The sequence below is a fragment of the Oncorhynchus masou genome, chromosome 17 (assembly GCF_036934945.1).
Source record: "Oncorhynchus masou masou isolate Uvic2021 chromosome 17, UVic_Omas_1.1, whole genome shotgun sequence".
In the NCBI taxonomy this organism is placed as follows: domain Eukaryota; kingdom Metazoa; phylum Chordata; class Actinopteri; order Salmoniformes; family Salmonidae; genus Oncorhynchus; species Oncorhynchus masou.
In genome coordinates this window covers 28,052,224-28,069,481 of record NC_088228.1, presented here as the reverse complement: position 1 = coordinate 28,069,481, position 17,258 = coordinate 28,052,224, and the positions used below count along the sequence as shown (strand labels likewise).

General features: G+C 42.4%; 1 protein-coding gene across 1 annotated transcript in view; it reads left to right on the top strand.

Annotated features, from left to right (window-relative positions):
• The first annotated feature begins 7,130 nt into the window (after nt 1-7,130).
• Nucleotides 7,131-17,258, top strand: part of LOC135558795 (adenylate cyclase type 1-like) — a 60,412-nt gene continuing 50,284 nt past the window's right edge. Inside the window, 3 exon segments of the mRNA XM_064992930.1 lie at nt 7,131-8,043; nt 15,084-15,233; nt 15,623-15,741. Coding sequence (XP_064849002.1) covers nt 7,435-8,043; nt 15,084-15,233; nt 15,623-15,741 — 878 coding nt within the window. The 5' untranslated portion in view covers nt 7,131-7,434.

The window sequence follows — 17,258 nt, the reverse complement described above, 5'->3', positions numbered from 1 at the left end:
AGCACAGAGATGTAAGCTATAGTATACATGATGGTCTATGAAAGCCTCCTTCTCGATGGCAGTCTGACTGTGTGACAACATCGTTTATTAACAAGGGTCACTGGTTGGATTGGATGTATTGTATTCGCTCCAAAACTGATGCTCTCTCCTCCCTGTAAAAGTCTCCCAGACTTTTATCAAAACGAACGTGTCCATCACTCTATCCCCAGGTGAGTCTGCTAGGCTACAGAACTTTAGAGCAGCACATCATCTGCCACCCTGTCGTCAGCTGTCTGCAGACAGTTCCCTGAAGTAGGATTCAACTATCAAGGCTTTCAAAGGCTACATTTTGGGAATTACCAAATGCAATACAATGTTGTATAAACAACTTTTTTTTGAATTATTAGATGACAAAACTATAACTTTTTCATGGCATTTATGTCACATTGTTCTTCACAATAACTTTTACTAGCTTCTGTGGTAACTTAAACACAAAGACATACTTTAGAGCTCATGATTAAAAAGGACTAAAATGTGTATTTTGTCCAGGGTGAATACTTTTATATTCATGTAAACCAGACACATCACAGAGGTGTCAACTAAAACATATACAGTTGAAGTCAGAAGTTTACATACACTTAGGTTGGAGTCATTAAAACTCGTTTTTCAACCACTTCACAATTTCTTGTTTACAAACTATAGTTTTGACTAGTCGGTAAGGACATCTACTTTGTGCATGACACAGTAATTTTTCCAACAATTGTTTACATTCAGATTATTTCACTAATAATTTACTGTATCACAATTCCAGTGGGTCAGACATTTACATACACTAAGTTGACTGTGCCTTTAAACAGCTGGGAAAATTCCAGGTTTTAGAAGTTTCTGATAGGCTAATTGACATAATTTGAGTCAATTGGAGGTGTACCTGTGGATGTATTTAAAGGCCCACCTTCAAACTCAGTGCCTCTTTTCTTGAATCATGGGAAATCAAAAGAAATCAGACAAGACCTCAGACAAAAAATTGTAGACCTCCACAATTCTGGTTCATCCCTAGGAGCAATTTCCAAATGCCTGAAGGTACCACGTTCATCTCAACAAACAATAGTACGCAAGTATAAACACCATGGGATCACGCAGCCGTCATACGACTCCGGAAGGAGACGCGTTCTGTCTCCTAGAGATGAACGTACTTTTGTGCAAAAGTGCAAATCAATCCCAGAACAAAGGACCATGTGAAGATGTTGGAGAAAACAGGTACAAAAGTATCTATATCCACAGTAAAACGAGTTCTATATCGACATAACCTGAAAGGCCGCTCAGCAAGGAAGAAGCCACTGCTAAAAACCACCATAAAAAAGCCAGACTACGGTTTGCAACTGCACATGGGGACAAAGATCGTACTTTTTGGAGAAAAGTCCTCTGGTCTGATGAAACAAAAATAGAACTGTTTGGCAATAATGACCATCGTTATATTTGGAGGAAAAAGGGTGAGGCTTGCAAGCCGAAGAACACCATCCCAACCGTGAAGCATGTGGGGTGGCAGCATCATGTTGTGGGGGTGCTTTGCTGCAGGAGGGACTGGTGCACTTCACAAAATAAATGGCATCATGACGGAGGACAATTATGTGGATATATTGAAGCAGCTTCTCAAGACATTAGTCAGGAAATTAAAGCTTGGTCGCAAATGGATCTTCCAAATGGACAATGACCCCAAGCATACTTCCAAAGTTGTGACAAAATGGACAACAAAGTCAAGGTATTGGAGTGGCCATCACAAAGCCCTGACCTCAATCCTATAGAAAATTTGTGGGCAGAACTGAAAAAACGTGTGCAGCAAGGAGGCCTACAAACCTGACTCAGTTACACCAGCTCTGTCAGGAGGAATGGGCCAAAATTCACCCAACTTATTTTTACTAGGATTAAATGTCAGGAATTGTGAAAAACTGAGTGTAAATGTATTTGGCTAAGGTGTATGTAAACTTCTGACTTCAACTGTATATCCCAGATAAGATTGAAAGTAGAAAAAATGAATATAAGTCTGTGATTGCGTCCTTATCAGTTTGTGTGGTTACATACAATACATGTTGACAGAAGAGCTGAACCCAGTTGACAGAACCCTTGCTTTCGGTACCACTGAAGGACACAATTATTATTTTTTTTTTTAACCTTTATTTTACTAGGCAAGTCAGTTAAGAACAAATTCTTATTTTCAATGAACAGTGGGTTAACTGCCTTGTTCAGGGGCAGAACGACAGATTTTTACATTGGCAGCTCTGGGATTAGATCTAGCAACCTTTTTGGTTACTGGCCCTATGCTCTAACCACTATGCTACCTGCCACCCCTGAAGATGTGTCACCATCCAGGCCCATGTCACAGCATGCAGTGGCCTGATACCAAATACATTATGTACCTTTCATCACCAAAGCCATGTTAACATCTACTGCACATGTTGAACAATTCAACCCTTTGTTAGTGTTATTGATATTTGGAAATGCAAAAAAAGAATTGTCCTCTCACTGTCAAATGTATTTACTTCCAGCAAACTTAACATGTAAATATGTGTATGAACATAACAAGACTCAACAACTGAGACATAAACTGAACAAGTTCCACAGACATGTGATCAACAGAAATGGAATAACGTGTCCCTGAACAAAGGGGGAATGGGGGGGTCAAAATCAAAAGTAACAGTCAGTATTAAGTGGCCACCAACTGCAGTGCACCTCCTCATGGACTGCACCAGATTTGCCTATTTTCCTGTGAGATATGCCAGTTCTTGCTGTGAGATGTCACCCCACTCTTCCACCAAAGCACCTGCAGGTTCCCGGACATTTCTGGGGGGAATGGCCCTAGCCCTCACCCTCCAATCCAACAGGTCCAAGACGTGCTCAATGGGATTGAGATCAAAACTCTTCGCTGGCCATAGCAGAACACTGACATTCCTGTCTTTGCAGGTAATCACGCACAGAACGAGCAGTATGGCTGGTGGCATTGTCATGCTGAAGGGTCATGTCAGGATGAGCCTGCAGGAAGGGTACCACATGAGGGAGGAGGATGTCTTCCCTGTAATGCACAGCGTTGATATTGCCTGCAATGACAACAAGCTCAGTCCAATGCTGCTGTGACACACAGCCCCAGACCATGACGGACCCTCCACCTCCAAATCGATCCCACTGCAGAGTACAGGCCTCGGTGTAATGCTCATTCCTTCGACGATAAACGCGAATCCGACCATCACCCCCGGTGCGACAAAACCGCGACTTGTCAGTGAAGAGCACTTTTTGCCAGTACTGTCTGGTGCAGCGACGGTGGGTTTGCTCCTATAGGCGACGTTGTTGCCGGTGATGTCTGGTGAGGACCTGCCTTACAACAGGCCTACAAGCCCTCAGTCCAGCCTCTCTCAGCCTATTGCGGACAGTCTGATCACTGATGGAGGGATTGTGCATTCCTGGTGTTACTCAGGCAGTTGTTGTTTCCATCCTGTACCTGTCCCGCAAGTGTGATGTTCGGATGTACCGATCCTGTGCAGGTGTTGTTACACCTAGTCTACCACTGCGAGGGCATCTTGTCTCACTGTAGCGCTGTTTTAGGTATCTCACAGTACGGACATTGCAATTTATTGCCCTGGCCACATCTGCAGTCCTCATGCCTCCTTGCAGCATGCCTAAGGCACATTCACGCAGACGAGCATGAACTGGTGTGGGGGCTGTGCTTTGGCAAAGTGGGTGGGGTTATATCCTTCCTGTTTGGCGCTGTCCGGGGGTGTCCTCGGATGGGGCCACAGTGTCTCCTGACCCCTCCTGTCTCAGCCTCCAGTATTTATGCTGCAGTAGTTTATGTGTCGGGGGGCTGGGGTCAGTTTGTTATATCTGGAGTACTTCTCCTGTCCAATTCGGTGGCCTGTGTGAATCTAAGTGTGTGTTCTCTAATTCTCTCCTTCTCTCTCTCTCGGACCTGAGCCCTAGGACCATGCCCCAGGACTACCTGACATGATGACTCCTTGCTGTCCCCAGTCCACCTGGCCATGCTGCTGCTCCAGTTTAAACTGTTCTACCTTATTATTATTCGACCATGCTGGTCATTTATGAACATTTGAACATCTTGGCCATGTTCTGTTATAATCTCCACCCGGCACAGCCGGAAGAGGACTGGCCACCCCACATAGCCTGGTTCCTCTCTAGGTTTCTTCCTAGGTTTTGGCCTTTCTAGGGAGTTTTTCCTAACCACCGTGCTTCTACACCTGCATTGCTTGCTGTTTGGGGTTTTAGGCTGGGTTTCTGTACAGCACTTTGAGATATCAGCTGATGTACGAAGGGCTATATAAATACATTTGATTTGATGAGCAGGGACCTTGGGCATCTTTCCTTTGGTGTTTTTCAGAGTCAGTAGAAAGGCCTCTTTGGTGTCCTAAGTTTTCATAACTGTGACCTTAATTGCCTATCGTCTGTAAGATGTTATTTCTTATCTGAAGCTTGTTAAGACACTAACTGAGGAGGTGTTTTTGGCGTGATATAATGTATTATAGGACTGCTATGCAACATGAGCCTTTATGCAATTATATGTAATATACTAATGAATCATTATGTGATCTTGCAAGACACTGATTCCGCTTTGATCTAACTTTACTAAATGAGCACCATTGTGAGGAGTGATACTCTTCTATTTGTAATAATAAGTGATGATTAGGACTATTAGGGGTAGACAACAGAGGGATCATGTGGAGTTTTATGAACATCAAGGTAGAAACGCTGAGAATTTGGTTCCTAGATCTCTTTGATGTGATAAGGTTCATGCGCTGGATCAGTTTGCCTGCGTTTCTGTAAGCTAAGCAATCAGACACTAGGGCGAGTTCAAGTGTGATTTAGGCCGACATGAGCCCCAATTCCTGAACAAACTGTTTTGAGGACAGCTGTTTTAGAAACCTCTGATAGAGTTTTCTGTCTGTGACTGTTATGTCAGATTTGGCCAGCTCCAAGTGGTCAAGCCTCTGACAGACGGGCCTCTGCACACACGCCAATAGTTATTCATCATTCACGCCACCGCCAGAGAGAGAGGAAAGGGAAGAAATCTCAATTTACCTACCTATAGGCAGCTATAGCCTAGATTTTTAGTTAGTTTGTCAATCTAACGTTTTGATAGAATTTTTGTTTTCCAGAAATATTTTTTCCAGCACCGTGTATTTTCTAATTTTAAAAAAAGTAAGTGAGAGCGCTGCACCACTGCGCTATTGCAGCACATTTCATGGACTCAAGATCCACAGGCAAGGATGTACAATGCAAGCAAAGTGCTCCCGAGTGGCTCAGCGGTCTAAGGCACTGCGTCTCAGTGCTAGAGGCGTCACTACAGACACCCTGATTTGAATCCAGGCTGTATCACAACCGGCTGTGATTGGAAGTCCCATAGGGTGGCACACAATGTGCCCAGCGTCGTCTGGGTTTTGCCGGTGTAGGTCGTCATTGTAAATAGCAATTTGTTCTTAAATGACTTGATTAGTTAAATGTAAAAGAAATATATATTATAAGAAAATTTAAAAAAATCGCTGCGGGACTTTTATTTTGAAGGTGAACCGCAAATTCCACAATTGTGGCTAATTGTTATCGTGGCTAGCTTCACCAAGCAAATCTGACATTGATCAACCACAGATGTTTGATTGACACCCCCTCATTATCATAGTAGAGAAAGAAATACAGAAATAAATTATATATATATACATACACTACCAGTCAACGGTTTTAGAACACCTACTCATTCAAGGGTTTTTCTTATGTTTTAAAAAATCTCTACATTGTAGTATAATAGGGAAGATGTGAAATAATACATGGAATCATGTAGTAACCAAAAAAGTGTTAAACAAATCAAAATAAATGTACTACATGTTTCCATGTGTTATTTCATAGTGTTGATGTCTTCACTATTATTCTACAATGTAGAAATAGTAAAAATAAAGAAAAACCCTTGAATGAGTAGGTGTTCTATATCTTTGACCGGTAGTGTATGTGTGTGTATATATGTATATATATGTATACAGTATATCACAAATGTGAGTACACCCCTCACATCATATTTGGGTATATATTTTCATGTGACACCACTGAAGAAATGACACTTAGCTACAATGTAAAGTAGTGAGTGTACAGCTTGTATAACAGTGTAAATTTGCTGTCCACTCAAAATAACTCAACACACAACCATTAATGTCTAAACTGCTGGCAACAAAAGTGAGTAGACCACTAAGTGAAAATGTCCAAATTGGGCCCAGAGTGTCAATATTTTGTGTGGCCACCATAATTTTCCACCACAGGCTTAACCCTCGGGTACATGGAGTTCACCAGAGCTTCACAGGTTGCCACTGGAGTCCTCTTCCACTGGTGGATGTTAGAGACCTTGCACCCCCCCACCTTCCGTTTGAGGATGCCCCACAGATGCTCAATAGGGTTTAGGTCTGGAGACATGCTTGGCCAGTCCATCACCTTTACCCTCAGCTTCTTTAGCAAGGCAGTGGTCGTCTTGGAGGTGTGTTTGGGGTCGTTATCATGTTGGAATACTGCCCTGCGGCCCAGTCTCCGAAGGGAGGGGATCATGCTCTGCTTCAGTATGTCACAGTACATGTGGGCATTCACGGTTCCCTCAATGACCTGTAGCTCCCCAGTGCAGGCAGCACTCATGCAGCCCCAGACCATGACACTCCCACCACCATGCTTGACTGTAGGCAAGACACACTTGTCTTTGTACTCCTCACCTGGTTGCCTCCACACACGCTTGACACCATCTGAACCAAATAAGTTTATCTTGGTCTCATCAGACCACAGGACATGGTTCCGGTAATCCATGTCCTTAGTCTGCTTGTCTTAAATTTAGATAATACATAGATAAATAATTAAATACATGTAGATATGTAGAGAATTAATACATTTTAGTCAGTATTTTTCTGTTAACTTGCTAATTTATTTAATTATGTGTGGATGTATTCATTCATTTATCCATTTATATGTGCATTTATGTATTTCTAATTTTGACAGGTTTGGTCCTCCATACCTCTCAAGTCTGTTTTGTCTTGTTGTCTGTTGAGTTACTGAGACGTGTCTTATCTCAACCTCATAATGCGCATGCGTGATCCAATCTGAGCCTTGCGAAAAGCTGTTAGATTCAGAACTCGACCGTCGTGTGCGGGACTCTGTTTCCATGATGTTGTTCTTGCCCAAGTGAAACGAAAAATACTTTTTGGAGTCTTGCTCAAGGGGCGAACATGCTTGCACGTTTCCTTGGTGACTGATCTCGACGAACAACGGATTTCAACCTGTGGATAGTGCATGTCGCGCGTCAGGAGATTACAGTGGCAGGCCAGTCCTCCAGCCTTAGTGATCCGGGACGCTCTCCTCTCTAGACTGCTGCGTGCTTGATTGTTTCCCGGCGTCGGTCTGTGGCGCGCTGTGTGGTCCAGTATCTAGTTTATGAATGGCCCTGACATGGAGGAAATTCCGTTTCAGAAAGTCAAAACCCGGCGGAAGAAAAGCCATTGTCCACCAGGCGTCCCTCTGACTACCATCGCATGCGAGGATGAGTTCGACTGCAAGGAGCTGGAGTCTCTGTTCCAGAACTACAATCTAAAGCTGGAGCAGACGTCCACTCTCAAAGCACTGGCGGTGCTCATCGTCATGGCATCGACGCTGGCGGTGGTGGAGTTGCTGTCCGGCCCCAATCTGACCATCTCCAAGGGGTCCCATCCGGTGCACTGTATCGTCTTCGTGTCCCTCTTCATTGTCACCAACGTCAAGTACCTTCAGGTGACCCAGCTCCAGCAGATCGTCAACCTGACCTTGCTCTTCGGCTTCACCTTCTCGTTCCTCTGCTGTCCCTTCTCCCTCGGCGCGGTGGGGCTGGAGCCCCCGACCAACCCGGAGCAAGGCATGTGGCAGCTCATGCTGGTTACATTCGTTGCCTACTCGCTCCTGCCGGTGCGGACTCTGTTAGCAGTGATGTTTGGAATAATGATTGCCATCTCTCATATAATTGTGACAGCCACCTCCGTGACAGTTGAGACGCAGAAATTATGGAGAACGGTAAGTAGGCTATACATAGTTAACCACCAGGCTAGGCTATTCGAAGCATGGATAATGGGGCTTTAATCTAGAACAGATAAGGGAAAAGCGAGAGGGAGAATGAGCCTGTCAATATGAAGTTCAGCACCATCAAGTGGACAGCGACCGGCGGGGGTCACCGACTTGCGCGCGATTCATACAATGTCTGAGCACTGCTTGTCCGCCTGCTTTGATTTTGAAATGAAATATGTTTCGGTTTTATATCTGTAATGCCCTAGATTTATGTAGAATAGAAACATCAGTGAACTCAAGGCATGCTGTTTTTTTTTATAAGGAGCGCGTGCTGGATGTATCCTATAGTAGAAAGTGCAAAGCCGTGTGCGATAACGTGCGAGGAGGTGCTCAGTAGTTCAATCCAAACACGGACTTCAATGACGTGTGGCTGATTGTGATCACAACTGCAGACAGGAGAGCAGGGCCTGGAATTTAGGTTTACGAGTGTTTTAACGATTCATCTTTCCTACAATGGCCGAACATGTAACATGCTTTTCCCAAAACACCACGCGGAGAGAATGGTCGCTAAGTGCGTTGTTGGAGCTTGTGTCAATATCCTGCTGATAAAATCAAAAGAAAGGGATTAGCTTTCTCCAATCAAATCGTACCTCATCATTGACATTATTTCACAGTACCGACGACGGATCAGCTCATATTACCATCTACAGCTGCAGATATTGATGCGGCTTATTTCCACTCGCACACAATGGTTGAATCAATGTTATTTTAACGCCATTTCAATGAAGTTACGTTGAACCGACGTGGAATAGACGTTGAATTGACATCTGTGCCCAGCAATAAATCACCGATATTAGGCTAGACATCATATAATATATTGAGACAAATTACAGACAGTAACCTACAAGTATCAACATATAACTTAATTGATTGAACTTGAAATGTATTTCAATATGATTGAAATAGACCTATAGCCTACTGTTTATGCTATGTTTTAATGCAGTCATCTCGGTTTTCATTTGAAGTGTATTTTTTATACTTTTCTTGTTTGTATAATTTACAAAGAAATTGGCAACTTTATTTGTAGTCAACTTTGTTCTGAAGTTATCTGCGGTCACAGAGAGACGGACGAACCATGTGATTCTATGTTTAGCAGCGACCTTTCTGTGTATAAAGTGACGCAGGAGGGCAAAAAACGACGCGCTTGGCTGTTCTACGAGTGGTCTGAGGCAGGCGTTTGATTACGAGTGTTTGCAAGAGCAACGTTAATAACATTGGCTTTGGGGAACTGCTCGGAAATGTAACGATTCTCCTACGAAGGAAGGTTCTATCGATGAATTTAGCCTTAATATGCTTTTGGGAAACCGGGCTTATGTCTGGTCAGTCAAAGTATAAGCAGGCTTTCCGTGTTGACATTGCTTCAGTTCTAGGCTAATAGTCTCATGTTACTGAGGTAGGGAGCGCGAGGGAGGGGGGGACATACAAATAGGCAATAGAGCTGTATCTGTCTCACACCATTGACTTCAAAATAGCCTGCGTGACTGATTTGACTTGGGTCCGTGATGTGTGTGCCTAAATGATTGACACCCTTGAAAAAGATGAGCAGTAATGACTGTAGGCCTATAAAATAAATAATTAATATACTAAGCTACAGTATATTGTATGCAACAACAACAAAACATGGACAATTATAATATTTATAATTCTGTAAGGTATTTTTTTTTTTTTTTTCTAAAAACCTGTTTTCGCTTTGTCATTAAAGGGTGTTGTGTGTAGATTAATGAGGGGAAACAATTATTTCATCAATTTTAGAAAAAGGCTGTAACTTAACAAAAAGGGGGAAGGGGTCTGAATACTTTCTGAATGCACTGTAAGTCTAATAATATGACCCAACCTCATATCACCCTGTACTGCCAACAGAGTGGAACAAAACAAACAGGACCACACAGAGAGACCAGACGGACAGTGCTCAGACAGGATTCACATACAGTGTGCCTCTGTTTCATAGGGAATATCTGGTCCATTTAGGCTGAAAGTACTTGATGTAGAACCAAAGTAGGCCGTGGTTGATGACCCCAACCAGATACTAGACAACCAGACAGTTAATAAAAGGTCAAGCAAACCCAAAGAACTTAATACCAAACATGTCTTGACAGTCTCAACAAGTTCTCTCTCTCTCTCTCTCTCTCTCTCTCTCTCTCTTGGTCTTGCTCTCGCTCTCTCTGTCATGGAGAGGTTTAGCCCTCAGTCATATCAGCTCTGATTTGCTTTCTTCCTTTAGCATGTGGCATGTAATATCTTGCTCGTGTAGCCTATACGTGTGTCAGGAGGACGGTGAGTGAAGGACAGCGCTAGCGGTAGCAGAGTACAGCCTAGGAAGGGAAAGCTAATCCATTAAGCCTGGAGATTAGCTCGGTGGTATGACCGTAAAGGACCTGTGTTTCAACCAACCAACAACCACCAAACAAGCCTATAGGCCCCCTTCCCTTCAGAGTCACAGTGAGGCTATGTGTGGTGTAAACAAACCAATAATAACCAAATCTCAGTCAGAGCGAGAAGGACATAAAATGATTATGTTCCCTCTCCTGATTATCCACTACAGCCTTGCTAAATTCTGTTATAAGAGTCCACCAGTACACCAATCATGTGTGATCCTGATATTTGAGTCTCGCTGTCTGCATTGCAGACATGAGACCATGGATTTCTTGTGCCTTGGGGATCGGGTCAGATCCCAGCTTATCCCATTTGCTATTCATGTTGACAATATAAGCTTGTCCTCATCAAATACAATCACACACCCTACAGTACAGTATAACTAATTAACTTATTGGATGCTGTTGCCTGTATTGTGTTGTCTAAATGAGCTGCTTGTTCTTACTAGTCTATCATTGACCTAATAGTGAACAAAAATATAAACGCAACATGAAACCATTTCAAAGCTTTTTCTGATTTACAGTTCATAGAAGGAAAGCAGTCAATTGAAAATGTAATTCATTAGGCCCTAATCTATGTATTTCACATGACTTGGCAGGGACACAGCCATGGGTGGGCCTGGGAGGGCATAAACCCACCCACTCGGGAGCCAGGCTCAGCCAATCAGAATTAGTTTTCCCCCCACAAAAGGGCATTATTACAGACAGAAATACTCCTCAGGACTTCGCTCCCCATCCTCAGATGATCCTGCAAGTACAGAAGCCAGATGTGGAGGTATTGGGCTGGCATGGTTGCACGTGATTTGAGGTTGTGAGTAGCGCTGTGGTAGTCACGAAATTTCTTCAGCTGGTGATTTTCAAGCAAATAACTTTCGGTCACATGGTAATTGACCGTTAATTAAAATAAACCCATTTAGCATCTCCTGGCTTCCACAGATAGCCTACACGCCACTGATACTGACCTTTGGAACATGTACATTTTAAGAAGTCTAATAAATCCATGTAATATAACCTACACCATCACAATAAATCCATAATTTATTTTTAGACAGGTCTAAAGAAGCATGATATGAAGAAAATTGAGTCTATTTCAGAAGAACAGAACAGAATAGCACACTCTGGCTATGCCAAATGGATGTGGGCTACACTAGTTCATTTAGCAGACAAGATTTTCTTCGAATTCGGTGCCATTATTGTATAGTATGAAGAATACAATTGAACAAATCTGAGTAAAATAGAAAGGATATTTTCTCCAAACGATTTGACGGAGTGCACACATGCGGCTATTCTGTGTTGAGAGGTTAACAAAGAAATAGATACTCTTATATGGTTCATTTAGAGTTATTAATATAACTTTAGTTGTGATACAAACATTGGCCTATATGTTATTTTTAAAACATTCTAAGGCTGCATGATGAGACTCTAATGATGATTTGAAAAATGTAGCTTGAATGGTATGAGCTCTGCTTTGTTTGTTTTTTTGCACAGGCTGTACACACTACATCAGTTACTCATTCACAATTTGACAAGCACTTGATAATGCCTAGAATTATGAGTGAAATAATCTGTCTATAAACAATTGTTGGAAAACTTACTTGTGTCATGCACAAAATGTCCAAACCGACTTGACAAAACTTTAGTTTGTTCACAAGAAATTTGGGGAGTGGTTGAAAAACGAGTTTTAAATTATTCCAACCTAAGTGTATGTAAATTTCCGACTTCAACTGTAATACAGCAGACCTTGTTAACACCAGTGGTGAATCACCAATCTGGGTCTATAGAACAAAATTACTGCTTGTGAGGAAGACTGACATACAGTGTGTGTGTGTGTTTGCTTGTGCATGTGTGTGTGTGTTTGGGTGTTAAAGGTCACATCTCCAGGCCCAGTCATGCTCAGCCACATGGAAAACACTCAGTTTACACAGGCTCTGTCTATCTGTTGTTCTCTCCTACCTGACCTACACTCAGCTGGAAGCATAGCCCACTTATGTTTACCCCTCTGTGCTTTTACACACACACACACACACACACACACACACACACACACACACACACACACACACACACACACACACACACACACACACACACACACACACACACACACACACACCCTGAGTGATTGCTTCCAAATGTGTATTGACAAGACAAAGCAAATACTTAATTTTTGACTTCAAATGAATGGTTGTGAATGTGCAGTACATCTCTTTTCTCTTCCTCTGTCTATACGATGCATCAGTCCGTCAATGTGCAATGTGTTTAGGCCAGGTGGTTTCTGATACCTCAGCTTCACTTGGCACTTTATGCATTAAAGGGTCAATCAGCAGTTCAACGAATACCAAAGCGGAGCACCCGGCCACTGATTTGGTAAATAGCTGAGGAATGGGACTGGAAAATGTAACCACTGTAAAATGAATAGACAGAGCTATGGATGCAAGGACTGACCATCCATGAGATACAATTATACTTTTAACCATGCTTTGAGGCTATGCAGTGTTTGTTTTCAATTACATTGTTTACCAACAAAGGGGAAAACAAGCTTATTTGAAAATGGCAGTAATTTGAAAATGTATAGGTCCATTATCATTTATTTGATATTTAACCTTTATTTAACTAGGCAAGTCAGTTAAGAACAAATTCTTATTTACAATGACTGCCCACACCGGCCAAACCCTAACCAGAACAATGCTGGGCCAATTGTGCACCGCCCTATGGGACTCCTGATCAAGCCCTGTTGTGATACAGCCCGGGATCAAACCAGCGTCTGTAGTGACTCCTCTTGCACTGCAATGCAGTGCCTTAGACCGCTGCGCCACTTGGGAGCCCATTTCTCCATGCTTTCTATCTCGTTGTAGACATTCAAGAGCGGCCTGGAGTGTATTTTTTTCAACCCAAAATAATCATTTCCTATTAACATTACATTTTTTTTATTCAAACATCCCCTGGGCCAGATTGAATGGGTCCGGTCTGCCAGTCATTCTGCTAACGGTAGTGAAACTACCTTCAACATCCTTCAAACTTCACACAGAGACATTAATGGTACCCATGTGTTCATCTGACTCTGGGTAAGTACAAAAAGGGCTTGATTGCCAAAATGTCTCAATGTCCCTTTTGAGATCAGAGTGACAAGTTAGGCTACAACATATTGGTAGCAAACAGAGTGAGCAGTGGTGTGAATTAGAGCCACAAGCGCATAGCCGCCTCTTCCTTTATCATCTCACCACAGCGCAGTGGCGCCGCATCAGTCAGTCTATATTTCAGATGACGTCAACATAATGGCTTTTTAACCCACGGAGCGCCGGAATTTTGACTGTTGATATTTCAATACTTCAATTTTGTAAATATTCCATAATAAATAGCTAAAATAATTAATTATATTTTTAATGTTCAATTAGCTAACGTCCCATCCAGACCGTACCTAAACTCCAGTATATTGAAACAAATTTCACACATATAATAATAGATGTGAGCCCAAAGACAAGATTAAATAGATAATGGTCTGATGGGATAATGGTCTGATTCATTGCCAAATTGAGACTGATGACCAGCGCAGCATACATTGACAGCATCCACTGACAAAGAGCTGACCAAAAAACACTTTTTCAAATCATCCTGCAGAGGTCCATGCAGGCAAGATGTTTTGATTGCTATACCCTATCGGAGAGAGCAGATTCTAAGCTTTCCAAATTCACCTAGTTTTGCCAAACAACTCTCAAAATGGCACAGAATATGGTAACAATATAACTTGTTCCTAGTATAACCACGGCTCCACTCCTCCTCTTGTGAGTGCTGGTGGCAAACAGCGATGAATTGTATTCTGTTATACCCCTTTATATTCTTACTGTAAAACACAGTATATGTGTTGACTGTGGTTGGGCAGGGAAATGAATACAAGCGTGTTATGTATGCTAAGTTGATTTCATTGGCATGGCGAAGCCATATAGCCTCGGCAAGTACTGTAAGTACCTATACACAGAACTCAAAACATGCTATTCTGTTCTTTTGAAATAAATTGTCTTTGTATCATGTTTAATATGACCTTCCTAAACTAAATATGAATGATTTCTCTGTGATTGTGGATATTACATTGATTTATTTGACTGCCCGGCTATTCTACTGTTAAACATGCATACGGTCATTTCGACCGTCATGGTGCTTTGAGGTAGAAATGCCCCAAAAGTTTTAGTCTTTTATGATATTTATCTCAAAGGACTGCTAGAGTGTTAAATACACTTCATTTGGAAAAGTCAGAGACAGGTCGGTTCAATGTTTTTATTGAAAGGAAGTTATTAAAATGCCCAAAAATTCAAAACAGTCAGATTGACGTCTTGACGGTTATGGTAATAAAGAATCACCGAAAGTGACCTTCTCGTTCCACAAAATAAATGTGCCAGTGTTTCCCCTAGGATTTTGGAGAAAAGCTGCATCATGTATTTGGTATCTAAGACAGTCTTTAACTTGAGAGCATAGTGTCGTTCAGTTGGTGTGAGAGCATGGGACTAGGAACACTGAAGCCACACCTTCAATTTCCGCAGGGATCCTATGTCACTTTGGATGAACGATTATGAGGTTATGTATGCTAAGTGGCATAATGCTGTGTTGTTTTTCTGCTTGCAGCTGGTGGCCAACACAGTGCTGTTTACCAGTGTGAACCTCTCTGGATTGTTTGTGCGCATTCTGACTGAGCGAGCACAGAGGAAGGCTTTCCTACAGGCACGCAACTGCATCGAGGAGAGGCTACGCATGGAGGATGAGAATGAGAAACAGGTATAAACGCACACACATGCACACGCACACACACACACACACACACACAAATTCCCACGGACACACAAGCACGCAGACACACAAACACACATTAACAGAAGGCATAAGGGTAAAATCAGGCTCCTATATTTCTCTCATATTATTTCTTTAAACACACTTGGTGACTCATTCACACGTTTTTTTTCCAATTCCGTTTGTTCCACCACCTTTTATCTCTCACTTTTCTTATCTGCACCACCACCAACACTCTCCTCTCATATTCTCAAGTCTGATTGACTTTTAAGTATACCTCTCTGTCCTTCTCCTCACGCTGTCCTTCTCTCTCTCTCTCTCTCTCTCTCTCTCTCCCTCTCTCTCTCTCTCTCTCTCTCTCTCACCCACCCACACAGGAGCGACTTCTGATGAGTTTGTTGCCCAGGAACGTGGCGATGGAGATGAAAGAAGACTTCCTGAAGCCTCCTGAAAGGATCTTCCACAAGATCTACATCCAACGCCATGACAACGTCAGGTAGGACACCCATCCAAACTCCAAAACTCCCAGCCCAGTGTCAGGGGTAGAAACTTGGCATTGGTTAGCTCCGATGATCATTTAAATGATATGGCTGCGTTTTGGAAGTCTCTGGAAGTCTCCTGCCGATAGCTTAAAATATGATTTATTTTATAGAACTGGGTCTGCTCTACTCATTCGGCTGCCTAGATAACAAGTTACTTTGACGAATGGTGCTTGTTTAATTAGATCAAAGCTGAATGAATGTCTGCAAGATCACATTATGATAGTATTCTACATACATTTGAAGTGGTTGAAAAACCTGCTTTTCAACCACTCCACAAATGTATTGTTAACAAACTATAGTCGGTTAGGACATTTACTTTGTGCATGACACAAGTAATTTTTCCAAAAATTGTTTACAGACAGATTATTTCACTTATAATTCACTGTATCACAATTCCACTGGGTCAGAAGTTTACATACACTAAGTTGACTGTGCCTTTAAACAGCTTGGACATTTCCAGAAAATTATGTCAGGGCTTTAGAAGCTTCTGATAGGCTAATTGACATGATTTGAGTCAATTGGAGGTGTATCTATGGATGCATTTCAAGGACTACTTTCAAACTCAGTGCCTCTTTGGTTGACATCATGAGAAAATCAAAAGAAATCAGCCAAGACCTCAAGTCTGGTTAATCCTTGGGAGTAATTTCCAAATGCCTGAAGGTACCAGGTTCATCTGTACAAACAATAGTACTCAAGTATAAACACCATGGGACAACGCAGCCGTCATACCGCTCAGGAAGGAAACGCACTCTGTCTCCTAGAGATGAACGTACTTTGGTGCGAAAACTGCAAATCAATCCCAGAACAACAGCAAAGGACCTTGTGAAGATGCTGGAGGAAACGGGTACAAAAGTATCTATATCCACAGTAAAATGAGTCCTACTGTATATCGACATAATCTGAAAGGCCGCTCAGCAAAGAAGAAGCCACTGCTCCACAACCGCTATAAAAAAGCCAGGCTACCATTTGTAACTGCATATGGGGACAAAGATCCTTCTTTTTGGAGAATGTCCTCTGGTCTGATGAAACAAAAATATAACTGTTTGGCCATAATGACCATCATTATTTTTGGAGGAAAAAAGGGGGTGGCTTGCAAGCCGAAGAACACCATCCAAACCGTGAAGCATGGGGTGGCAGCATCATGTTGTGGTGTGCTTTGCTGCAGGAGGGACTGGAAGGAAAATTATGTGGATAGATATAATGAAGCAACATCTCAAGACATCAGTCAGGAAGTTAAAGCTTGGTTACAAATGACCCCAAGCATACTTCCAAAGTTGTGACAAAATGGCTTAAGGACAACAAAGTCTAGGTATTGGAGTGGCCATCACAAAGCACTGATCTCAATCCTATAGAACATTTGGGGGAAGAGCTGAAAAAGTGTGTGCGAGCAAGGAGGCCTACAAACCTGACTCAGTTACACCAGCTCTGTCAGGTGGAATGGGCCAAAATGTACCCAACTTATTGTGGGAAG